Source organism: Salvia hispanica, chromosome 5 (assembly GCF_029641045.1).
Source record: "Salvia hispanica isolate PSC_SH4W2 chromosome 5, Shi_PSC_v1, whole genome shotgun sequence".
NCBI lineage: Eukaryota > Viridiplantae > Streptophyta > Magnoliopsida > Lamiales > Lamiaceae > Salvia > Salvia hispanica.
In genome coordinates, this window is record NC_142696.1 from 38,232,448 (window position 1) to 38,254,726 (window position 22,279).

Below are 22,279 nucleotides of genomic sequence, written 5' to 3' on the forward strand. Positions count from 1 at the left end.
TGTCCCACATAACTTGACAAGGAAGGACTCTATTTTAAGTTAAGAGAGAATGTACATGTGAATGATATAGTCATAAAGTTTGTTAAAAACTGAATTACGGTAGTTTGATTAAGTTCACTTGGTTGTTTAGTAAACTGTTCAAAAAGATGCCTGACACTGACACTGACATGACAGTTAACACAGTAAAAAAGCATTCAAAACCCTATCTCTCTCTGCACCACCCCAAAATGCACCCCCAAACTATCACACAAAAGAAATGGAGTAATTGCGGTACATGACTAGTAGGTGGAGCAGTATTAGTCTCAGATCTTCTCTCTCAATAAGAAAAGGTGAAATGGACCATACTACTATTCTAGTAGTAGTATGCAATAAAAGTAAAACACAATTAAAAAGGCGAAGATAAAGGGGAGAGGGATAGATGTAACTTTAACAAGAACTAAATCAGGACATTAAGCTAGGAGATCCAAGAATTTACAAAAGTAATAAGTATAGATTAAAAGTGAAGCTGAATGACATACGAAACAAGAAATGTAAGAAAAAGGGACGTTGGCCCAGAAAAACACAGCTCTCCTATAATCATCTTCACCTTCAAGACTGCTTTTTTTTTACCCGGCATTTCCAACTATGCCAAGTATTAGTCTCCGGTTAAAAATAAAAAGAAAAAAAAGTTACAGTGTACATTTTAAAGAATTCAACGGCTGCTCTTATCATCGAGGCTACCTGTATTCACATGACGATTGTACAACATGTCATTAACATTAGCAAATGGGGGCGGCCAGCAGGGTCAGGTGGCCGCGGGTTCAGCCGGCGCGAGGAAAGTGGGAGGCACGGTGATGCCACCCCCTTTAACAGATACACTAGGACTCCGAACTGAACTAGCACGGCTCACTAGATGTGAGTCGAGAAACAACACCACGACGGTGATGTCGTCGTGGAAATGTCGGCGGACCCCACGGTCTATCTTCTTCAAGTCCGAATACCTCATTTCTCTCTTCTTAGCCGCCTCTTGTAATGCTGTTTTCACTAATCTCCTAGCACTTCCCTGCACGTTATACGAGCAAATGACCTTATTCACTTATGCTAATTGCTAGCCTAGAATCCATAGTTAGGAGGGAGAATGGGGAAAACAGTAAATCGATTGAAAGAAATGTCTTTTGCTAGTTGGAAGGGTATTATTTACAGGAAACAAACACTGCAAAGTCATTACAGATCATCTTCATATCTTCATCTATGGATTGTTTCCAAATCAGCCATTATTGAAGGTATTGGTAAATCAATGTTGGGAGACTATTAGTGATCATTCACGTAGTTACAGAAAACTTACAAATACAAGAAATAATATAATAGCTCCAAATAATATCTCAGCATCAGAACCTACTACTAGGAACTATGGTCAGTAACAAACAGAGTCGAGGGTAGGGAAGATTTGTTTAATGGGAGGAACCTAATGTTGTTTGGCCATAAAAACAACTGATTCAACCATCCATGTAGTAATTAAAAGATAGTATGTCATTGTGCTTGATAGGGCCATCTGTGTGATCTTTTTTTGTCTTTTTCTAGTCCTATATGATTTTTTTCACCTCCACAAGCAAAGTTTAATCACCAGTTATATTTCATTCAACAAATGAATATGCACACATCTCTAAGCCTACATGTTCTGAAAAATTCCTAATTTATTATAGTAACTGATTCTTGTAATATTCGGATGACGCTAAGCTACGAGACTCGGCCGCTCTTTTACTCAAATGATGAAGTGAATCCGGGGCAGGTTGCACGTCAATGTAGTTCTTAACTGATAAGATGAGAATGAGTTAAAGCATTAAATAACTTACGCTACGCGGATGGGTTTGGACAATATCAACTGCTTCTTGATTGGTCAGGTGCTCCCAAAGACCATCTGATGCAAATATAATGAACTGATCTTGAGGCAGCAGCTGGTGCACTGTAATAGCAGGGTCTGCACTCAAAATCGGTCTTTTGAATGGCTCCCGAAGTCTAAATTTTTGGTATAATGGTTCTCTGTTGAATTCAGCTTTTTTCAGATACACATCTCCGATTGATCTGGAGACCTGTAAAACAACATACCTATTACCAACTGTAACAAATGAAACAAAAATCAATATTAAGGGATAATAGCAAAAACTGCCGGTTCTTGATTTAATTAATAGTCCAGGACACATCATTAAAATGCAATACAATTCTGAAGAGAAAGAGTAACTGAGGTGAATGTTGACTTCATCCACTACCTCAAAGACATTAAATGAAGTAACAAAATCCACAAATACTGCAAAAAAATTGTTATCAAAGCAATAACTTTACACAGTGACATGCAAATGTCCTCAACTGACAAAATAGGTCAATTTGATTTCATGAATCTTTCTCCATCTAACACAACCATATTAAAGGCAGAAAGTCATAACTATGACAACCATAGATTAAGACAACCTAAAACTGAAGGGAGTACAGAGGAAGAAACTTTTGCCTCAGATATACCATCATACTTCATCTTGTGACTGAGCATTTCAACAGATAACAAGCACAATGGATCAGTTTACATGGTTTACAATCTCTTAAACTGGAGATTTTCCGACATCAGCTAATATATGGACAACAGAAATCCTTTGATTTTTGCGATTGAGGTAATTTAGATTGAAGATTATTTCTTGCACACCCTAGTACCATTCATGTGACAAAGGAACAGCACCAAATGTCAAACTAGGTCAAATGCCACTATAGACCTAGAACAAGACGAACCTGAATGAGACCCTTGACACGCCATACATTATGCTTCAAAACTACAATGTGCGAGTCATCAGGGTGCAAAGACTGCAGCTCCTGCCTCACAGATTCTATACTTGCATTATGTTCTGCCGAGAGTTGAATTGCAAGCACTTCCCCAGTAGCCTTGACAAGTCTCCCTAAAACAGCACGGGAATCGCCAAGGTTGGCAACATATAAAGTTCCACCACAGATGATTCCTACTAGACAGCACGAGCCAACTGCTGCAATCTGTGGTTTCAAGGGCCACTGTCTGCTGACAACTGAGAAGAAACCATCTTCTGTGGCCTGAAATGCCTTCTTAATAACCTCCACTGACATGGATTGATGCTCCGCCGTGAATCCTGCAAGATCAAGAAATAAAAGAACCAAAAAATTCAACAGCTATTGAGAAAATAATAATTAGCATAAGAAACCAAGTTTAGTAGTCAAGCTCCTATTCATGTTTCTTGCCACTTTAATGACAATAAAAACACATAAAAACTTGCCTTTGGCACAGGACTTTCTTTGCAACAGCAATCATCCATTCAAGATCTTATACCAGCAGATGATATTAGGTGCAAAATATCCCAGATAATCTATTCTTTTTCTTTCCAATAAAATAAACTAAGCTTTTACAGTAACTATACATACAGGAACTTCAAATTCTGGCGGATATCAGCACTTACTCTTTAGGTGTTGGAAGAGGTGTTCATTGATAAACCGCGAGGTCTCTGGACCACCATGTCCATCATATATTCCCACAAAAGTGCCATATGGACCTGTCTCGTTCGAGCTCAAACACCCTGATTCCAGTTGGCTCTGATCCTCAAGTAAATTATTAGCTTGAACTACAGACATGGAGAACTCTCCATTAAAATGTTGGCCAAGGTCCTTGTACCATAGAAGCCCGTCTTGACGACCACTCGCTTCAGAACCCGAGTGAACATAACGATCCGCCCTTGGCCGAAAGCAGGCCCTTAAAAAGTTCATTAACCCGGATAACATCCCCTCATCTCATCCAGACCACCCTCCAAATTATTCGCATTCACCAACCTCCCAAAACCAACTTCTCTTACCTTAATTAAACCCAATTGTGAACTTATATTATATCAAAGCCTCCTCCACGAAGCAGAAATGCAAGCTAGAAGTCTGAAAGCAAAACCCACAAAAATATCAAAATTTAGAGCTCAAAACTGTCCCATGATATCAAGCAACGTTTACTAATTAATGGAGAAGAATTTTTCACATGTGCGGGCAAGGAAAGATCTATTACCACTAACGCCGCAAACAACATCCAGAAAATTCAACACCATTGAATAATCGGCTTTGAAAAAATCAAAATTCACTTTTTCTTCGGAAAGTTATTTGGTCAGCTAGTTCACATTCTGGAAGGTCCAAATCCCAAAAAAACAGAAACTAATATTGCTAAACCAAATATAGCTAAGATACAAACGCCCTAAATTTACTAAATTCGAAAAAACGAAAACCCTCAGCAAATTCAGCTCCAGTACCAAAATTAACACACACACCTTACTACGGAAGTTACCTTCAGAGCTGAGTGAACGGAAACGAAGATCTGAAAGTGAAAAAACGGCGTAGATCTGTGGGTCCGTCACCTCAAAAAGGGGGAAATTAGGAAATTTTCAAAATGAACTTTCTCCTCTAAGGATTTTTTGTTCCTTTCAGTCTTATCCCTCTTTTCTGCGCAGCAATTCGATTGTGATGATATGATTGACTGCGAGTGAAAATGAAAACAATAAACAATATATATATATATATATATATAGAGAGAGAGAGAGAGAATAGCAAGTGAGAGATGAATTACGAAATTGAAGCAGTAGAGAGAGAAGAGAAGAGAAGAGAAAGTGGTGTTACTATTAATATTATGGTTGTGTTGATTGGGGGTAACTGAACTCTGGTCTATCTCATCAGACAAACCCCATTAGAAACCAACAATGGAGAGCTTGAAGCCAGCAAAGCAGAGGACCAGGTTCGGGCTCCACTCTCTCTCTTCCAAATAGCGAAGATCTAGAGAGAGAGCTAAATAATGTCAATCTAGAGAGAGAAACAATATGCAGGAGAGAAATGCAAAAACTAGGGGAAATTGAAAATCTATATATAATTAATTTTAGAGTGAGAAAAATGGTTATAAAATTGATTTTTTTGGAGAGAAGAGAGTCAATGAAGTGGCGATAAAGATAGGATGAGGTCGGAAATTGCATGGATTTTCCATGTTATGAGCTCTTGTGGTGACGCGTGGGTATCAATTCAGCTATTGGTTGGTTGATTTGATCTAACTATTTATATTCTAAATTATTCAAAATTACTTTCGGTAATATATTTATAACAAATTCATGATATCCTCAATCATAGTCATTCTCATCCATTGTGTATTCTCATTCATGTGCAGTCAGTACTAATTGCCACCCAAATTATATGAAGTACTGAATTTATGTCTAAGACCATCTACAATGGCGGCTAGTTGGCCGGCTAGTTGATTCACGGGCACTGGCCAGTCCGCTAGCCGACTATTGTAATAGGCGAGCGGCAACTCACCGAGCTGATCGGCTAGCCCACGTCGATTCGCTAGCCGGTCCGCTGGCCTCTCCCGATCGGCTAATGCTACTTTTTTTTCGAAACTCTATATATATGCGATCTGCACGTCATTTTCATTCGCACCACTTGTTTTAACGAGTTTCTCTCTCTCTTAATTTCTCTACAAGAGCAATATCGCGAAATGAGTGATGTGGGTGGCAACAGCGTGGGTGGTAGTGGTGGTGATAGTGGTGGGGATGCTGAGGAGTGCAACTGGCGATTTAACAAAGAGTTGGCGGCCTATACGTCCCGCGAGGTAAATCGGCTGATACAAAGGGCGTTGTAGTCGCAGCAGTCGGCGGTACCTCGACCCATTGTCCACCGCCAAAATGTGGTTGATCGGGATCAGTCACTGCACATTAGCGGTTATATGAAGACTACTTCGTTTCTTGCCCTAGATGATGTGGCAGAAGGAGTTTTTGACTAGGCTATTGCTAGCCCAGGAACCATTGGAGATGCTCTAGGTATAACAAATAGAAAGCTATATAGAAGGCTATATACTTTGTGGTCTAGATGGTTAAAAAAAATATTTCCTCAATAATAAAAGCTGAAACTAAGAATTGTATACCTAACAAATAGAAAGCTATATAGAAGGCTATATACTTTGTGGTCTAGATGGTTAAAAAAAATATTTCCTCAATAATAAAAGCTGAAACTAAGAATTGTGAGCTGAAGTTCACATATTAACAACAAAGTATTCCTCAATAATAAAAGCTGAAACTAAGAATTGTGAGCTGAAGTTCACATATTAACAACAAAGTAAAAATAAAGTTGCTATCAAAGTTACTATCACTCTAAGTGATCGCAAAAATAAACAGCCAGAAAAAAGTACTACTACAATAAATGAAATTATATTTATGTAGTACTCCATGATTTGTCAATTATATATTTTAACCGCACTAAATATCTCTTATCAAACACATAAATTTTTATATATTACCTACCATATTTTTGCCTCTTCTCAAATAAATTCCTACTAACGCCTATGCTATCACAACTTAATAATGACATCTCTTATCTTACGGTTTCGATTCTTTTGACTTGTCTATACAGACAGAGTCCTATTAACCACAAATTTACCTTTAAAGACCGGACTAGAGACTAAATTAGGGCTATTCATTTTTCTTAATCTTATGGTTATGATTAATTTACAATTAATTTAATATTTTATTAAATAAAAATGTTTTTTTTTTTTAAAAATAATTTTTTTAAAATTTTTTTAAATTTTTTTTATTCGATAAAAACTTGCTGGAGTATATAATGAACTATATTCACTACATAATGAACTAAATGAATGTATGTTATGAACTTATTACTTCATTCCGTTAGTTTATTCCTTCATTTATTCATGCTATTACTTCATTCTATTAGTTTATTACTTCATTCCGTTAGTTTATTACTTCATTGAGTCATGCTATTACTTCATTCCATTAGTTTATTACTTCATAATGTGTTATGACATAATTAGCTTTCAGTTGAGTTTAGGGTTATTACTTCATTCCGTTAGTTTATTACTTCATTCAGTCGTGCTATTACTTCATTCCGTTAGTTTATTACTTCATTTATTCATGCTACTACTTCATTCTGTTAGTTTAATACTTCATTTAGTTAGTTTATTACTTCATTCAGTCATGCTATTACATCATTTCATTAGTTTATTACTTCATAATGTGTTATGACATAATTATCTTTCAGTTAGGTTTAGATTTATTACTTCATTCCGTTAGTTTATCACTTCATTAAGTCATGTTATTATTTCATTCCGTTAGTTTATTACTTCATTCAGTCATGTTATTACTTCATTCTATTAGTTTAGTACTTCATTCTGTTAGTTTATTACTTCATTCAGTCATGATATTACTTCATTACGTTAGTTTATTACTTCATTCAGCTATGTTATTACTTCATTTCATTAGTTTTATTACTTCATAATGTGTTATGACATAATTATCTTTCAGTTGAAGTAAATTCAGTATACGATGAATGCGAAAAATTACTTCATAATATACATTCATTTAGTTCATAGTGAATATAGTTCATTATTTACTCCAGTAAGTTTTTATCGAATAAAAAAAAATTAAATTTTTTTAAGAAAAATTAAAAAAAATAAAATTTTTTTAAAAAAATTAAAAAATATATTTTAAAAAAAATAAATTAAAAACGTTTTTATTTAATAAAATATTAAATTAATTCTAAATTAATTATAACCATAAGATTAAGAAAAATGAGTGGCCCAAATTTGGTCTCTAGTTCGGTCTTTAAGAAGGGTTCGACATTGATGACAACTCTACACAGACATCTACTATATATATATATATATTGTAATCTCTCTCATTTATTTTTAATTATTTCTCTCTCATTATTTTCAACTTTAAGGAATTAATCTCGGCATGTTTGTGATACTCTTTGTAAAACTTCATTTAAACTTGATTTGATTTCATTATTACAAAATGACAGCTTCAATTTAGTAATTTTCGACTAATTTAATTACAAGTAAAAGCCATGTGTGGAATCAAAATTAAAAAAAAAACTCTGTTGCGTAATATTGTCACGTCGACATTGGTCCAGTAGTCAATTTAAATTAGTAAACTGCATTGTCACTATATGAGTCGCCAATTTTATCAAGCATTTAAAACTTACTTTGTGTAAGACAAGTATACGATGTGTTGATAATTATTGGTGATCGATGATTACATATCTGTTTGATCAATTTCATACCATTGAAATAATATTTTTGTACGAGTTATTTGATTAAGTGTTACTCCCTCCGTCTACAATTAAGAGTCATATTTCTAAATGGCACGAGTTTTAAGAAATGTTAAGAAAAGTGGGTGAAAGAAAGTTAGTGGAATAGAGGTCTCACTTGTATATATTAGTTTTAAATGATATGTGAGTGGAATGAGTTAGTGGAATGTGTGGTCTCTTTACCATTTATGGTAATTATGAACCCGGACTCTTATTCGTGGACGGACCAAAATGGAAGAATGAGACTCTTATTCGCGGACGGAGGGAATAACTAATAAAATGGATTTTAATGGAATTTCCTCAATTCGTATTGTTATTAAAACTATAATATTACTGTTTTGACTATATATATATACCTATATGAACTTATGATTTTATGTTGCGTGAATAAAATTGCAAATGAGATATGAAACAAAGTCAAGCATGAGATATTATGACTTACACAAAATTGAGATCTTTTTATTGAGTCTACTAACGCATTAATTATTCGGAGAAAAAAGTATAACAAACTTGATATTTTCTCTTTGACATTGTTGTACTGATATAAAGTTTGACACATAATTTATCATTCAATTTAAAAATAATATAAAAGCACACAAAAAGTTTAAAATGTTGTATATATGGCAGTATTCACACCCATCGTTTGAAATGCAAAATTGCCCATAAGAAAATGTGGGGCAACTTTTTGAATAAAAGTGAAATGAAAATTGAAAATTGAATTAGAGTGTGAAAAGAAAAAAATAGTATTCCCCACAAGTCAAACTCATATATTTGTGTTTGGACATTTTTCAGCAAAGCCGATCGGATTTGGATCCTTTTGCATTTCTATTAATAATATTTTGTCAACTTAACATAGTCTACAATGAATGTATCGTCTTACTATAATATAGTATTGTGATGATTTATTTATGTGAATCAAATATTCTATCATTTCTCCCTCGATTTCATGTTTTTTTATGTGTTTTTAGATTTACAAATCTCTGGGGCGGATGCATAAATCATCACATGTAAGGGCTATTTTATTAATAAAATTATTTAAACTATATTCATGTATAATTTAGCTTGTGGATAAGGGTTTTTTTTTATAAAAATTTACATAAAATTGGTATAAATTAACAAAAAATTACAAAGGAAAATATAAAAAAATCATGTTTATTAAGGGTGCGTCCGCCCATGATAAGACCTGAACCCTAATAGAAACATAAATATGATAATATAGAGCATTTTATTTCTGGCTTTGGTTTTGGTTTTTAATTTTTAATTTTTTTATATTGTAACAGATCATTGCTAGTTGTTTTTGTGAATCTATATTCACTATTTTTGTTAGTTTATGCATTTTTTGTTTAGATGAGAAAAGAACTTTGACAAATGACAACATCGTGCTAAAGTATAGTTTCATAATCCCACTTTCCACTTTACACTTATTTTTAGCAATAACCATCAAATTATAATGAGGATTTAATATTGGAGATTAGATATTTTGGTTCTTTATTTTTTATTCTTACTTAACGTTGATATGTTTTTCGTTTGTGTGCCATTTTGGGAAATCTATGCGGCTGGCAAATACACCAAACTTTTTCAAAAATACAATATCGTCCTATCCTAGCCCATTCATTGTTTTCAAGCTGTCGCACAACTATATTTGGTTGAGAATTTTCGATAAAATTTCCTCATTATTTTTATTGAAGTAACAAGAAAATACAGCCTACAGGGATCCCAATATCACACATAAATTGGTTAATTATTGAAATTATGGAACAGAATTTGTCAAAAATATTAAATATAACCACTTGTATGATTATTTGATTTACAATAACAATTTCAATGCTAAAAAAATACTCACCTATACTCTAGTAATGATATATATACATAAAATGCAAATATAGAATTGGGAAGATAGAATCAGAGATGGAAGTAAACGCGAATTAAATGGTTAGATTTTTGCACACAAAAATCAGAAAATAAAATGAGTAGTCATTTTCATTTTCTGATATGATGGCAGAATTTTGAGTTATATTGGCAATAGGATATGATTTGCTTCTTTCTCTGCGTGGAGGAAATGTTGAGTCAATTTCAAGGGTCTTCTTTCTTGTTTTTATGCTAGTATACAACTTGAATCAAATAACTTTATAATTTGACTGTGATTTGTGACCAATCATTAAATTTTTATGTAAAGTCGGATTCTTATATAAAATCATTTGATCCTGTTTGACAAGTTCATGTTTCGATTTTGGCTTAATATTACATAAATAATTGAAAAATAAAGTTGATGTATATAAAAATCATAGTGAAGTAAATTTGGCGATTACTTACACAAATGATAATTTAATTAGGGCCTAAAATTTAAAGGGATGTAATGCATTGAAAACGTCTCGCACATCATTTTGTGAAATATAAAAAGAAAATTCACATTTAGTGTATTCTATTTGACTTTTAATCGATTATAATTGGCTGTGAATCTGTGATGCAAATTTATGGTGTAAATAATTATTCGATATTTGCATATGATGGAGAATGCAATCAATAATGTTGTCCTCGCTGCTGTTGTGTGTATATGGACTTGGGGTAGGCCATTTTTATTACTAGTACACTTATTTGCATGGTTGTCATTTCATGAGTTGTCTATTCTAATTTCAAGAAGAAATATTTTTCTCTCACAGTTGTTTTATATCCCATAATTATATAATTAATCATTTTTATATAAATAATAGTATGTGCTATTTCGCCGACATATGCATGCATTAATTAAATTTATAGTATGATATTAACTATAAACAATTATAATTAGTTCTGCCATATCATATTTATAAATAATAAAATTACCTGCCCAGAGTATCATAACTCATAAGTATCTTATGGTCTTGATTAATTTGTACATTCTCTCCATTTAAAAAAAAATATGTTGCATTTTTTAAATAATACTACTTCATATCATTAATTTTTAGTATATACTAACATATCAACAACTATACTACAACTTACAATACTGTATTAAAATTATTGAAAACGTCATTATAATTATGTTTCAATTTGAACATGTAATAGTGTAATACTACTTTTCAATTCTTCTTTTGTAATATTATTAATTTTATTTTATGTGTTCTTGATAATATTTGAGATAATCATATTACTTATTAGTTCCACGGTGTAAAAGTTAAACTACTTGTATTGTATGAGACAACCAAAAAGACAATAGGGGTCTATTAAGTTGGAATGGATTGTGTATTAATGTGAGTTAGACATTAACAATGATTTTTTTATACAAAACAAGCTCAAGTCATAGAAATTAGCGAGCTAAACACAATACAAACCATCCAAGTCCAACCAATTTAATTTAACCATCCTAATTGAGGACAATAGCATAAACTAAATAAAGAACAAAACAATCACACTAGCCCAAGCTTACCCATATAATTAGCCATGACAAACAAATTAGACAAAGAGCATAGAAATTAACATCCAGAAATGTAATAGAATAAAAAAAAGTCAACCCCTCAATCAATTAAAGTAAATCATGAGACAAGAACATCACAAGAGAAGTACCTGATGAACTAAAAAAACTATCATAAGCAATAATAACATCATGTCATGAGCTTCTATTTTTTTTTAAGTTCGCTCTTTTTTACTCACACTATTGACTGAGCTCATTTGCCTCGGTGAGAACGAGAACTGGGAAATACTTATTCAATGATTCATGCAACTAGTCACCAAAGTACTCCCTCCGTGGCCCACCAATAAGTGTTTTATTTTGTCATTTTCGTCTATTCATCAATAAATGTTTCATTTGTTTTTTCACTATTTTTAATAATGGACTTCACCACATTCCATTCCACTAACTTTATTTCATTCGCATTTCACTATAAAACTAATACAGAGTATATAAAAATATGACTCACCTTCTACTAACCGTTTCCACTCACTTTTTACTACATTTATTAAAATCTGTCTCCGATTAAATTGGCTTGGTATTGGTGGACGGAGCAAGTAAAAGTTTCTTTTTTTTTTTATCTTGCAGTTTGACTAGAACTCATGAAAAATAGTTTTAATACATTTTTTTTATTTAGTTCTTTATTAAGTAGTCAGTTCGCGAGCAATAAATTCATTAGTATAATTGTAACTAGTATATCTCCAAAAGGTTAAATAAAAAACAGCACCCCTCTAAATTCTATGGTCAAATACACTGCAAATATATATGATAGTATCAGAAAAACAAAACAAAACACCAAAAACAAATAATCTTGTTTGAATGTAAGCACATTATATAAAACCCACACACAATCATATAGCATGCAAGATACGATAGCATGTGTGTTTTATATTAATGATTGCATATTTTATACATACAAAATTTAAATGCAAAATCAAATTATCTATCCTTACCTAACAAGTATATTCAGCAAGTCCCACTGAAGGACAGTGGTGAGTGGACTGTTTTTAGTTATGCTCAAATAATCAAATAATTTAATTATTCTATTTTGGATGATGTACGTTGGGCTAGTTGAATAGGAAAGCGACAATTTGGGGGTTGCAATTATTTGGATTATTTCAAGTGGGTGAATTAGAGTGTATTTGCGCAAATTATAAATTACTAAGATGCTTTAAAGAGTTTATACATTCATTTAAATTGTTTGACAAATGATAGTATATTATTTTCCAAGTAAGATGTTAGAGTTTGTAATTTTTAAATTTCTTTTGGAGAACCCTTCGGTATTTTTGTTATTGTAATTGTAATTTAATCATTACTTCTAACATATTATAAACTCGACAACGTTAACATTTTCCTCTTAAAATACCTAACATTTTGGATCTCATTATAACTTCTAAAATTTATGCTTTGGAAAGCAGCACCCTCATAATATTTTATCAAGTCAAGGTATTTAAATAATAATTTTACATAAATCATAGTCTAGTTTATGGGAAGATCCTAGTTGTGATATTTAATTAATTAGTATCGCATTGCAGAAAGTATCAGTTGAAGTGTAGGGATAAGATCCCCGATCTTATTAATAATGATATTGTCAATTACTTTAGCTGGAGTAATTTGAATATTTGGTACTGTAGCATTTAGTATCCCTTGAGTATATTATTTACTCCATATATTAAATTATATAGTATCACCTAAAAAAAGTAATTGTATAACTATACATTATAAGCATAAAAATATTAACTATTTATGGATGCACATGTTAATAGTACTCCTATATTTTAACATCATGTTATCTTATACTCTGAAAACTTACTTTTTCGTGAAGATTTTAACACAATAATTTAGAAATAAGTAATGAAATTCAATTATCCCTTAAAATTAAGAGAGAAAAGGGTTGGCACACCAATTTCCATAACAGTATATATCCATTAAAAAACGAAGTTGAATATTTATTTATTATATTCCGCCATCCAGAACAGAACACGTATAGTCTATTTATTTTAACTTCGTGTTTGGAATAATATGAGGATCACAATCCCAATTATGATCATTATTAATTATTTATATAGAGAGTTTTCTTCTCTGAAAAATAATGGTTGATTTACAAAACAAAAAGTACACGACCGATCATATGTGATTCTTATCCCAACCACTTCTTATAAATGGGACTTTCTCACGTCTTCGAGGTGGATGAGATGTTCCACCTAAATAAACCTTTGGAATTATTTCTATTTAATAAAAATCGATTAATTACTTTAAACAATTCTTTAGCATTAATGGACGTCAATTCTCAATTTGCCAAATTCCAATTTTATAATTGGTAATAGGCATGATAGCATATTAGCATATATAACAATTGATATCGTATCATATTAGAAAATATTGGCATTCCATTTATACGATTGTAGTCTATATTAAACACTACAAATTGTTGTAGATATTCATGGCTTTATCATTGCTAATCTAGTTTTGCCTACATCCTTCTACAACATTTGGAACATCATCAACAAGAGAAACGAGCAAGTACAATATTGAATTAATCACAACCCTCCATTTGAAACCATCAAACCCCACACCACATGCATGAATGCAACCTATAAAAAAAACAAATCATCGCACACAATTGATCGCACTCAAATCAATTGAATGTGATTACTAGACATAAATGTCAAATTCGAATATGAACACTGACAATAACAACCATCCATTATTTGCAGCCACGGTGGAGTCTGATGGGACTCTGGCCGCTGTAGATTCGTCTCAATCCGATCCTTGGAATGTGCCATGCCAAGCCACACTCTCGTTCGCTGGTCGAGTCTTCGTTTTTGACAACGTACCGTGTGATAAGGTCAACTTTGCACTTTTAGTTTTGGGAGGGTATGAGTTCGATCATAGTAGCACTAGCCGGCCATTGCCTCCTATTAGAAGCAATGACCCAAAGAGACGACAATGTCTACATAGGTATTATGAAAAGAAAAAACGTCGATGTTTTGAAAAGAGAATAAGATATAATGTTCGTCGAGACGTTGCACTCAAAATACACCGTGATCGAGGTCAATTTGTCGGGAAGAAGGTTCAAGAAGGATCTAGAAAAGTAGCCATCGAAATGAAAAGTAGTTGTGCTAATTGTGGAGTTATGTCGAGCGATACACCATTGATGCGGAAAGGGCCGGATGGACCGAGGACTCTTTGCAATGCGTGTGGCCTTTATTGGACAATTAGGGGGAAAATGAGGAATATTTGTAAGTTTTAGCGCATACTACTATATTTTATTTTTATGCTTTCTTAATGGTAGTTGGTATTAAACTAGTTTATATTTAGATTTAGACAATGACAACTTTAAAAAAAAAAAATAAACACTAGTTTACGGAAATGCATTTAGATAAATATCCAGTTTCAAAATTTTAAGTTTCACTCTCGACACAATACTTTCACTAATATAAACCCCTAGTATATTTTAATAGTACTACATTACTTTTCATTTATCCATATACCCATTGTTACAATCGAGAACTAAAATGAAAGGGTTCAGGGAATTCTAATAAGCTTAAACTTGCATTCCAATTTTAATGAAACTATAACAATACAATCATAGCAATTTTTTTTGGTCATGCTTTACAACTGATATGATCTGCCTCATTGCCCCGCTCGATTTATTTCACTATCGAATAAAGATTTGATTTTCAATCTTATTAAATACTCACAAAGTTAAATTGAAAGATTGACAGGACTCCAGGACTGGGGTGTAAAAGCTAGGAGTATTTCGTTGATGGAAATGGGAAATATACGACTTAAAATATAAGAAATTCATTTCCGTAAAAGTCAAACTTATGAAAATTGACGTAAAATTATTCTGGTATTTCACTTGGACTTTTACGACATTGTAGTATATGTCATTTTGTTACTGTGACAGTAACTATTTACATATTATTGGTATCACCTGTTTTTATCAATGATTGAGCCTTGAATGTGACTTATCTGCATAAAAAGATGCTAATTTAATAGGAATTGAGAATTTGCGGGGGACTGCACAAAGATGGAGTGGGAAAGCCGATGAACAAGGAAAAGAATAGGAAATGCCATGAAGATTACAATTGTTGAAAGAAGAAAATATATAAGTGTCCTAGCCGTTCAAGCAATGAAGTTGTGCAATCTGATGACCCTTGATATCTGGAGTTTAGTACTCCAACGGCAGCCAAACTACAAGGCCTACTTCTTGAGATAAGGAACTAGGATCGCAAACAATTTGAATTTAACGTTTAATCTAGTTTTAGTTGTTTTTTTTTTGCTTAATGCTCTTTGACAGCTCTCTCTAGTCCTAGTTGTTAATTTACCTACTGTATTTTGAACTCTTACATAGTTGTTATCTTTACTTGTTATGTATTTATGATTTCGGGCAAGAATATGTCTTATGATTGGTGTTGGTGTGTAGATAGCATTTATTTATAGCAAGTGTTGTGTTGAGTTTCATTTATTTCTTGTTAAAGTTGTTAGTCTAAGCAACTTACATTTCCTTTGTTCATTTATTGCACAAAGATCATTTATCTTGCACGCCTAGTATTGCTGTGTTTGTTTTTCAATATGTTTGAGAAGGAACGCAGGTGGAGCTAAGTTGGTTGCGAAAGTGAAACATAAAATAAGATAGGTCGTGTGAAGTTATGTTTGTTTTCTTGCTTGTTCTAGTTCGTCACATCTAATTAGTTATTCTGATTTTATTTCGATCGTTGTAACACCACTGTTCTCTGTCTCTTCAAGCTCACTAGCTTAAGTGGCCATAATTGTTCTTAGTTACTTGCTTGCAAAGTTCATTTTTCATTCTTACGAAATCATAATTTTTGGTTAAAGTTAATTTTTGGTTAAATTATGATTTATGACAAAATTCTTTAAAATTTTAATTGTACGTGACGATTGAAAAATACGCCAACGTTATGATTTAATTAGCTATTTTATAAGTTATGAAATTGATTAGGACTCAATCAAAATTTGTGATTTAAATAGCAATTTTTTCTATTAAAAAGTATACCATTTAAGAAATACTACCAGTAGTTCATAGTACTTCCTCCGATCCATAATAGTGGAGTCATTTTGTCATTTTTGTACGTTTCATAGTAGTGGAGTCATTTCTTTTTTTAGTAAAAGTCAACACATTTCTTCTCACCTACTTTTCCTTCTCACTTACTTTATTCTCTCTACATTTCTCTTTCATACTTTATTATCTTTTTATTTAATACATTACACATTTTTTTCATAGTCTCTATGCCAAAAAAAATACTTCCACTACTATGGAACAAACAGAGTATTAAATATGATACCATCATTTTTTAAAAATACTGGCCATGTGTCAGCCACCCATTAACCCCGAGTAAAAAAAAAGGGAAAAGCACGTGTAACCGCCGCATACTTCATTTCTTTGTCAATATATGAACAAGGGTGCATTATAATGACACCAGTGTTAAAATGACAACCTAAATAAGCAATCTGCAATACATAGGCAAACAACTTGGTATATAGTTCCAAACAATAAGGAATACGAAATCAGAGCACTATAATGATACCATAGCTAGTTAAAATGACAACCTAGGGCAAACAATCTGCGATACATAAGCAAGGAACTCGACATATGATTCCAAGCAATCTGTGATATGAAATTAGAGATAATCAAACAATCTGTTATACATATGCAAGCAAGCATGCCACATGGCAAGTTAAAGTTGAATCTTCTTCTAAATCTAAGGATTCTCATTGGTGGTAGATTGTCATTTTAATTTGAATTTTCATTTGAGTATAACCATATATGAACATCTAGACTTATGCAGAAGAGTGGTTCAGCTGATTATTATCTTAAAGTGAAATTTTAAAACTTACCAGTTATAATCACAAAGCATACATGTTGATAGCAATTGATGTATATTTTATGCTACAAACTGATACACTTTGTGCTGTCAAAGGATAAGTTCTAAAGGATAAGTTCTGAAGTTTTCATTTTAAGATAATTATCCTCTTAAATATCATTATATATTAAGAACTGGAATATGTTTTTATGTACTTAATAATATAATTTTTATAAATTATACTAATACCCACCATGCAGATGCTCAAAAAATCCTAAAGTCGCAAACACAGTTTTCTGTAAAAAATTGAACGGATTAAATTCAAATTATTCTAAGCAATTAATTTCCAAAATAACAGATGATGTGAAATTACAATAACAAAATAAATATGGAACTAATCGAGGAAACCCATATTCCGATGAGACATTCGGTTCAATACTCGTGATTTTTTATAAAGCCCATATTTTCAGCCCATCAAACAGCCCAAATCTAACATCTTCCCCAATTCTCCTATCGAAATCTTGATTCAGGGTTTATCGCAATTGTGTTCATTTCACAGTTAGCAGCAGCGCTAGGTGATGCAAAATATGGTGCTTTGGCGTAGATTGAGGGAATCAAGGTTTATAGTTTATGCACCTTTCAACGATTTCAGGAGGTTTTACAATCTAAATCCAGCTCCAGCTAGCGCAGATCAGCTTGTCTCTTCACGAAAATCACTTCCGATTTTGTACCACCCTAAGGTCATCGCTCAAGATGAGCAATGGGCGCTGTTCCGACAAGTCAGATTCTATGCAAGGCCTATTAAGGTAAGGTGTTACGTTCATAATCATAGTATGCGTTGGTGAGCTCATGGATTAAACGCTCGAGGGCTAATTTTAGACGTTGGTTTTATGCGTAATTTTGTTCATTCAGAAGAAGATGAAGGATGATAGTGAGCCTACGATGAATGAGGAAATCACGGCTCCGACAGTTAGACTCGTTATTGATGAAGGTGTTAAATAATTAACTGCTTTTTTTTAATGTAGAGTTTTGGTTTACATATTCATCAGTTTTGTGATGAACTTTTGACTCGTATTGGTTTATCGCATTTGGTAAATAACATGCCAAACTGACAAGAAATGAATCAGCTTTTTTTTCTTTTCTTTAAATTTTTTTAAATTTGGCTAAAAATACCAACTAACTGTATGATGAATTGATGAGGATAATGTCTGGCTGTGTGTACTTGTAGAGCATCATATTATAGTATCGAGGCATGAAGCATTGGCTCGTGCAAAAAATGCTCAGCTGGATTTGGTCGAGGTAAGGTGTTTATGATAGTATTTATTTATGATTTTGCGAATTCATGTGTGCTTCTGGCAGACAAGTTTGACGTTACATAATAAGTTCAATAAATTTTGATATTAGATGGTCTTACTGCTTTGTGTTAGGTCAGTTCCGCAGTCTCTGTCCTTTTTGTTTGGCACAGCCAGCTTACAAAGCATGAAAATATTTACGAATTTGTGCATTACACATGAAAAAAACTCTCATATATGGGAGCACTATAAAGCTGCACAACAGCACAGATACACCAATGAATCATCTCTTTTTTCTCATGGCGGATTCCTTGGGGCTCTTTGACTAAACATGTTAAAAGCCTAAAAGAAAAGGTGAAATTGAAGGAAGGCTGGGTAATATGTGTGGTTTGCGCGATAGTTGTTCTATCCATTATTTCTTCCTCTTCTGAAATGACTAGTGTTATAAGCAAATAAGATCTCCCATATATCATGTTATGTAGGTTGCTATAGTATGATCACTTTCTGTTACTTTTGTCGCACTTGCCACTTGAAAATGCAAACGACACTCTGGAGCAATGTTGAAATGCTCCTCATAACTCATAGGGTACTACAGAAATGGTCACTGTTAGGTAGGAGTTTTAGGATTTAATTTCCCATCTCTCTTATTTTATAATGTTATAACATTGTACATATACTTTAGCTCAACATGGTCTTGCTTTTGTCGCTGTACTGATGATCACCTGCTTGTTACAGGTTGATAAAACTGGCAAACCACCTGTTTGCAAGATTTTTGACTACAACAGACAAAGGTATATTCAACATGCAAAAGAAAAGGAGCGTGCTAAAAGCAAGGTTGAGTACATCCTGTCGATAGAATATTTTTAATTTGGTTGCTTACAGGCTAAATAGTTAGAAACCTCTATCATTCAATAATAAGATTTGCCTCGAATTATCAGCAGAAGAAGCTGTGGGAGTTGAGTGGTGAATCCATGAATGTAATTAATTTTGGATTTTTACTTTTTTTATATAATTGCTGTTTTCTGTTTCGTGCAGTCTGACTCCACACTCAGGCCTGGGCCACCGAAAGAACTTAGATTTGGTGTTAATATTGTAAGCATGCTAGCCTTATTTATTTCCAACTACTTATATGGTTATAACTCATCCATATAAATTCCAGATAGGATTTATGTTCTTACTATTGGGTAGTACTTGCACGTCCTGGGTAATTTTACATTTGTTCTCCAGTTTTAGACTTTTATTAGAAATGCATGGTACAAAGTGTTCTGGAGGTTGAATAAATCTATGAATTGCTTTTGACAAAACCATTTACGTGTTCTTTACCCTTTTGACTTTAGCTCATTAAATGGTATTATCACATTTAACATTTTCTGGCCCTCCAATGGCCTTGTTTGTATCAGAAAGAAAATGATCTGAAAGTAAAAGCTGATATGGCTAAGAAACTCATGGAAAAAGGTTATCGAGTAAAGGTACTCACTAACTCTGTCTTTTCTGTTCCCTTTATTGGAAGAATCACTCTCTACTGTGTTCGGACTTTGGAGGCAGTTTTTGTTCCTGGAAAACGATATTGATAATCTTTTAAATTTGAAATATCTTTTGAAGCGCAAGAAGAAAAGGAGAGCTCATGGTTATTTTCTTATGCAATATCACCCTACATTTGAAACATATGGAACCAGAAAATACAAAGAGCTGTTTGTTCCTCAAAAAATAAAATTTTTGCTGCTGTGTATTCAATTGAAAATATTCGCTGTACACCTCTGTTGACTAGTAACACCCAAAAAAAATACTTTTGTGTTGCTTTATTTCTCTTATTATATTTCACTTGACCCTAATGCATTGGGTGCCCCATCTAAGATTTTTGCATGAGAAACTTGACTCTGGACCATACTTTATTTGATTCTATCTAACACTCAATTATTCAAATGTCAAATGTGTTATATTTCACTTATGATGTGCGGTTGATAATTTCTCACAGCCAAAAAATTTACACTGGCACGTATTTTATCTGGAGTTAATGTCTTGATTAATAGTACTCCGTATTATGTTTTTTTAAGAGTTCTCAATGTGGATTCACGCTGCAAATGATCATATATAAACTTCAATGATGTGATGATGATAAGTCTGTGTATATATATCTCCACTGCTAAGTCTTCATTAACTAGTTTCTGTAATTTTCTCTTTGATAGTGTACAGCCGCAGATGCTAATGAAGGCGTGGACTTGAAATCACTGTTATCTAAATTTACTCCTTTAGTAAGAGCTTACTCCTATTCTTCCCGTGGTTTCCCTTGCTGATGCTCGTCTTAACTTTCCCCGTTCTCCCTACACAATCATGATTATAAATTTATCATTTGCATCAGATTGATGATGTTGCTGTTGTGGAAAGTGGACCTAAGTATGAAAAGAAGCAGGCATTTGTTGTTGTCAGGCACATCAAATATGGTCCTGCCAACAAGAGTTCAGGAAAGAAAGCTTCTGCAACCACCGACTCTCCAAAGGCGACAGAAGCCTCGGCTGAAGATGCTCAGACTAACAAATCCAACTGGGATACTTTTGACGGAGATGATGGTGATGTGCACCCGATTTTTGAGATAGACAATGTAGAAAGTGGTCATCTTGAACCTTCAAAGCATACAGCTTCATCTATTCCATCTGGGACCCCAAAGCCTGCAACAGAAACCCCTCAACCTGTGTATCCACCGAGGGTACCCGTGGCTGTGAACGGCCGTGGTGCAGCTAACACTGCAGACAGAGTGGCTTCATCTCCAAATCTAGATAACCAGACACGTTTTGACATGAATACGCCGCCTAGAATGAGACCTGGCCAGCAAGTTGAGGTGCCTCAGCCTGCTTATCCGCCAAGGGTACCCCTGGGTTTGAACGGCCGTGGTACCACAAACACCCCAAACAGAGGGCCTCCATCTCCAAATGAAGAAAACCAGACGCATTTTGGCATGAACACGTCGCCTAGAACTAGAATAGGTCAGCAAGCTGAGTCTCCTCGTGGAATTCAGAAGCAAGGTTCTTCCTCCTCGACTAATCAGAACTTACCGCCCAAAAGTTACGGTATATTCAGCGTGCCAAAGGCAGAGGCAGAGGCAGCGGCAGCAGCACCAGCAGCCGACAGACACCAGCAAAATGTACCTCCAGCTGTGGCCTCGTCTCCGACAAGAAATCCTAGAGAACCTTCGGCTGCAGCCTCGTCTCAGGCAAAAAATCCTAGAACGCCTGTGGCCCCGTCTCCGGCTGCAGATTCTGGGCAAGGAAGATATGGAATATTTAGTGCTGAAGAGAGAGAAAAGCAAGCACACAAACGGTGAGGTATAGTTCCTCTAGATGCCTTTCATCGATTTTCAAATGGCTTATTTTTTGTAGATTAGTTGCATACATTTATTTTTCTTCGCATTGATTCAGCTATAATTTAGTAGATGGAAAAGTTGCATCTATTTTGCGATATCAACGCTTGTTGTACTAGAAAAATGATTCATAGACTCAACAGCTTATATTACTATGAAATACAGTACTATTAATAAACGTGAGTTATTGGGAACACATCGATTTATTCATGTTTATATTTTGTTTTATATTTCTGGTATGAAGATAAACTGGAGATATAAATATTTCTGCATA

The 22,279-nt window shown here is 33.6% G+C and overlaps 2 protein-coding genes across 3 annotated transcripts; one reads left to right on the forward strand and one right to left on the reverse strand.

Annotated features, from left to right (window-relative positions):
• Window positions 1-470: 470 nt before the first annotated feature.
• On the reverse strand, window positions 471-4,856 carry LOC125188374 (putative protein phosphatase 2C 60). Of its 2 annotated transcripts, none has more exons than XM_048085172.2 (6): window positions 4,636-4,856; window positions 4,307-4,495; window positions 3,447-3,909; window positions 2,755-3,122; window positions 1,833-2,069; window positions 471-1,042 (listed from the first exon to the last, which is right to left on the reverse strand). In XM_048085172.2, the coding sequence occupies exons 3-6, from the start codon at window positions 3,763-3,765 to the stop codon at window positions 785-787; spliced, it is 1,182 nt and encodes a 393-aa protein (XP_047941129.1). In that variant the 5' UTR covers window positions 3,766-3,909; window positions 4,307-4,495; window positions 4,636-4,856; the 3' UTR covers window positions 471-784. The 2 variants fall into 2 exon arrangements, with proteins under 2 accessions (XP_047941129.1, XP_047941130.1); XM_048085173.2 differs by having other exon boundaries at window positions 4,290-4,495.
• Window positions 4,857-17,852: 12,996 nt separating this feature from the next.
• LOC125186677 (uncharacterized) lies at window positions 17,853-22,201 on the forward strand. The gene is made up of 8 exons (XM_048083091.2): window positions 17,853-18,164; window positions 18,271-18,349; window positions 18,587-18,657; window positions 19,386-19,484; window positions 19,686-19,742; window positions 20,051-20,119; window positions 20,837-20,902; window positions 21,010-22,201. The coding sequence occupies exons 1-8, from the start codon at window positions 17,937-17,939 to the stop codon at window positions 21,967-21,969; spliced, it is 1,629 nt and encodes a 542-aa protein (XP_047939048.1). The 5' UTR covers window positions 17,853-17,936; the 3' UTR covers window positions 21,970-22,201.
• The last annotated feature ends 78 nt before the right edge of the window (window positions 22,202-22,279 follow it).

Coding starts and splice junctions, on each gene's coding strand:
- LOC125188374 (XM_048085172.2), bottom strand. CDS start 3,765: ATGTTATCCGGGTTAATGAACTTTTTAAGGGCCTGCTTTCGGCCAAGG. Junction 2,070..2,754: donor GTGTCAAGGGTCTCATTCAG/GTTCGTCTTGTT, acceptor GTTGTTTTACAG/GTCTCCAGATCAATCGGAGA. Junction 1,043..1,832: donor TCCAAACCCATCCGCGTAGC/GTAAGTTATTTA, acceptor TATAACGTGCAG/GGAAGTGCTAGGAGATTAGT.
- LOC125186677 (XM_048083091.2), top strand. CDS start 17,937: ATGCAAAATATGGTGCTTTGGCGTAGATTGAGGGAATCAAGGTTTATA. Junction 18,658..19,385: donor CTCAGCTGGATTTGGTCGAG/GTAAGGTGTTTA, acceptor TGCTTGTTACAG/GTTGATAAAACTGGCAAACC. Junction 20,903..21,009: donor TATCTAAATTTACTCCTTTA/GTAAGAGCTTAC, acceptor CATTTGCATCAG/ATTGATGATGTTGCTGTTGT.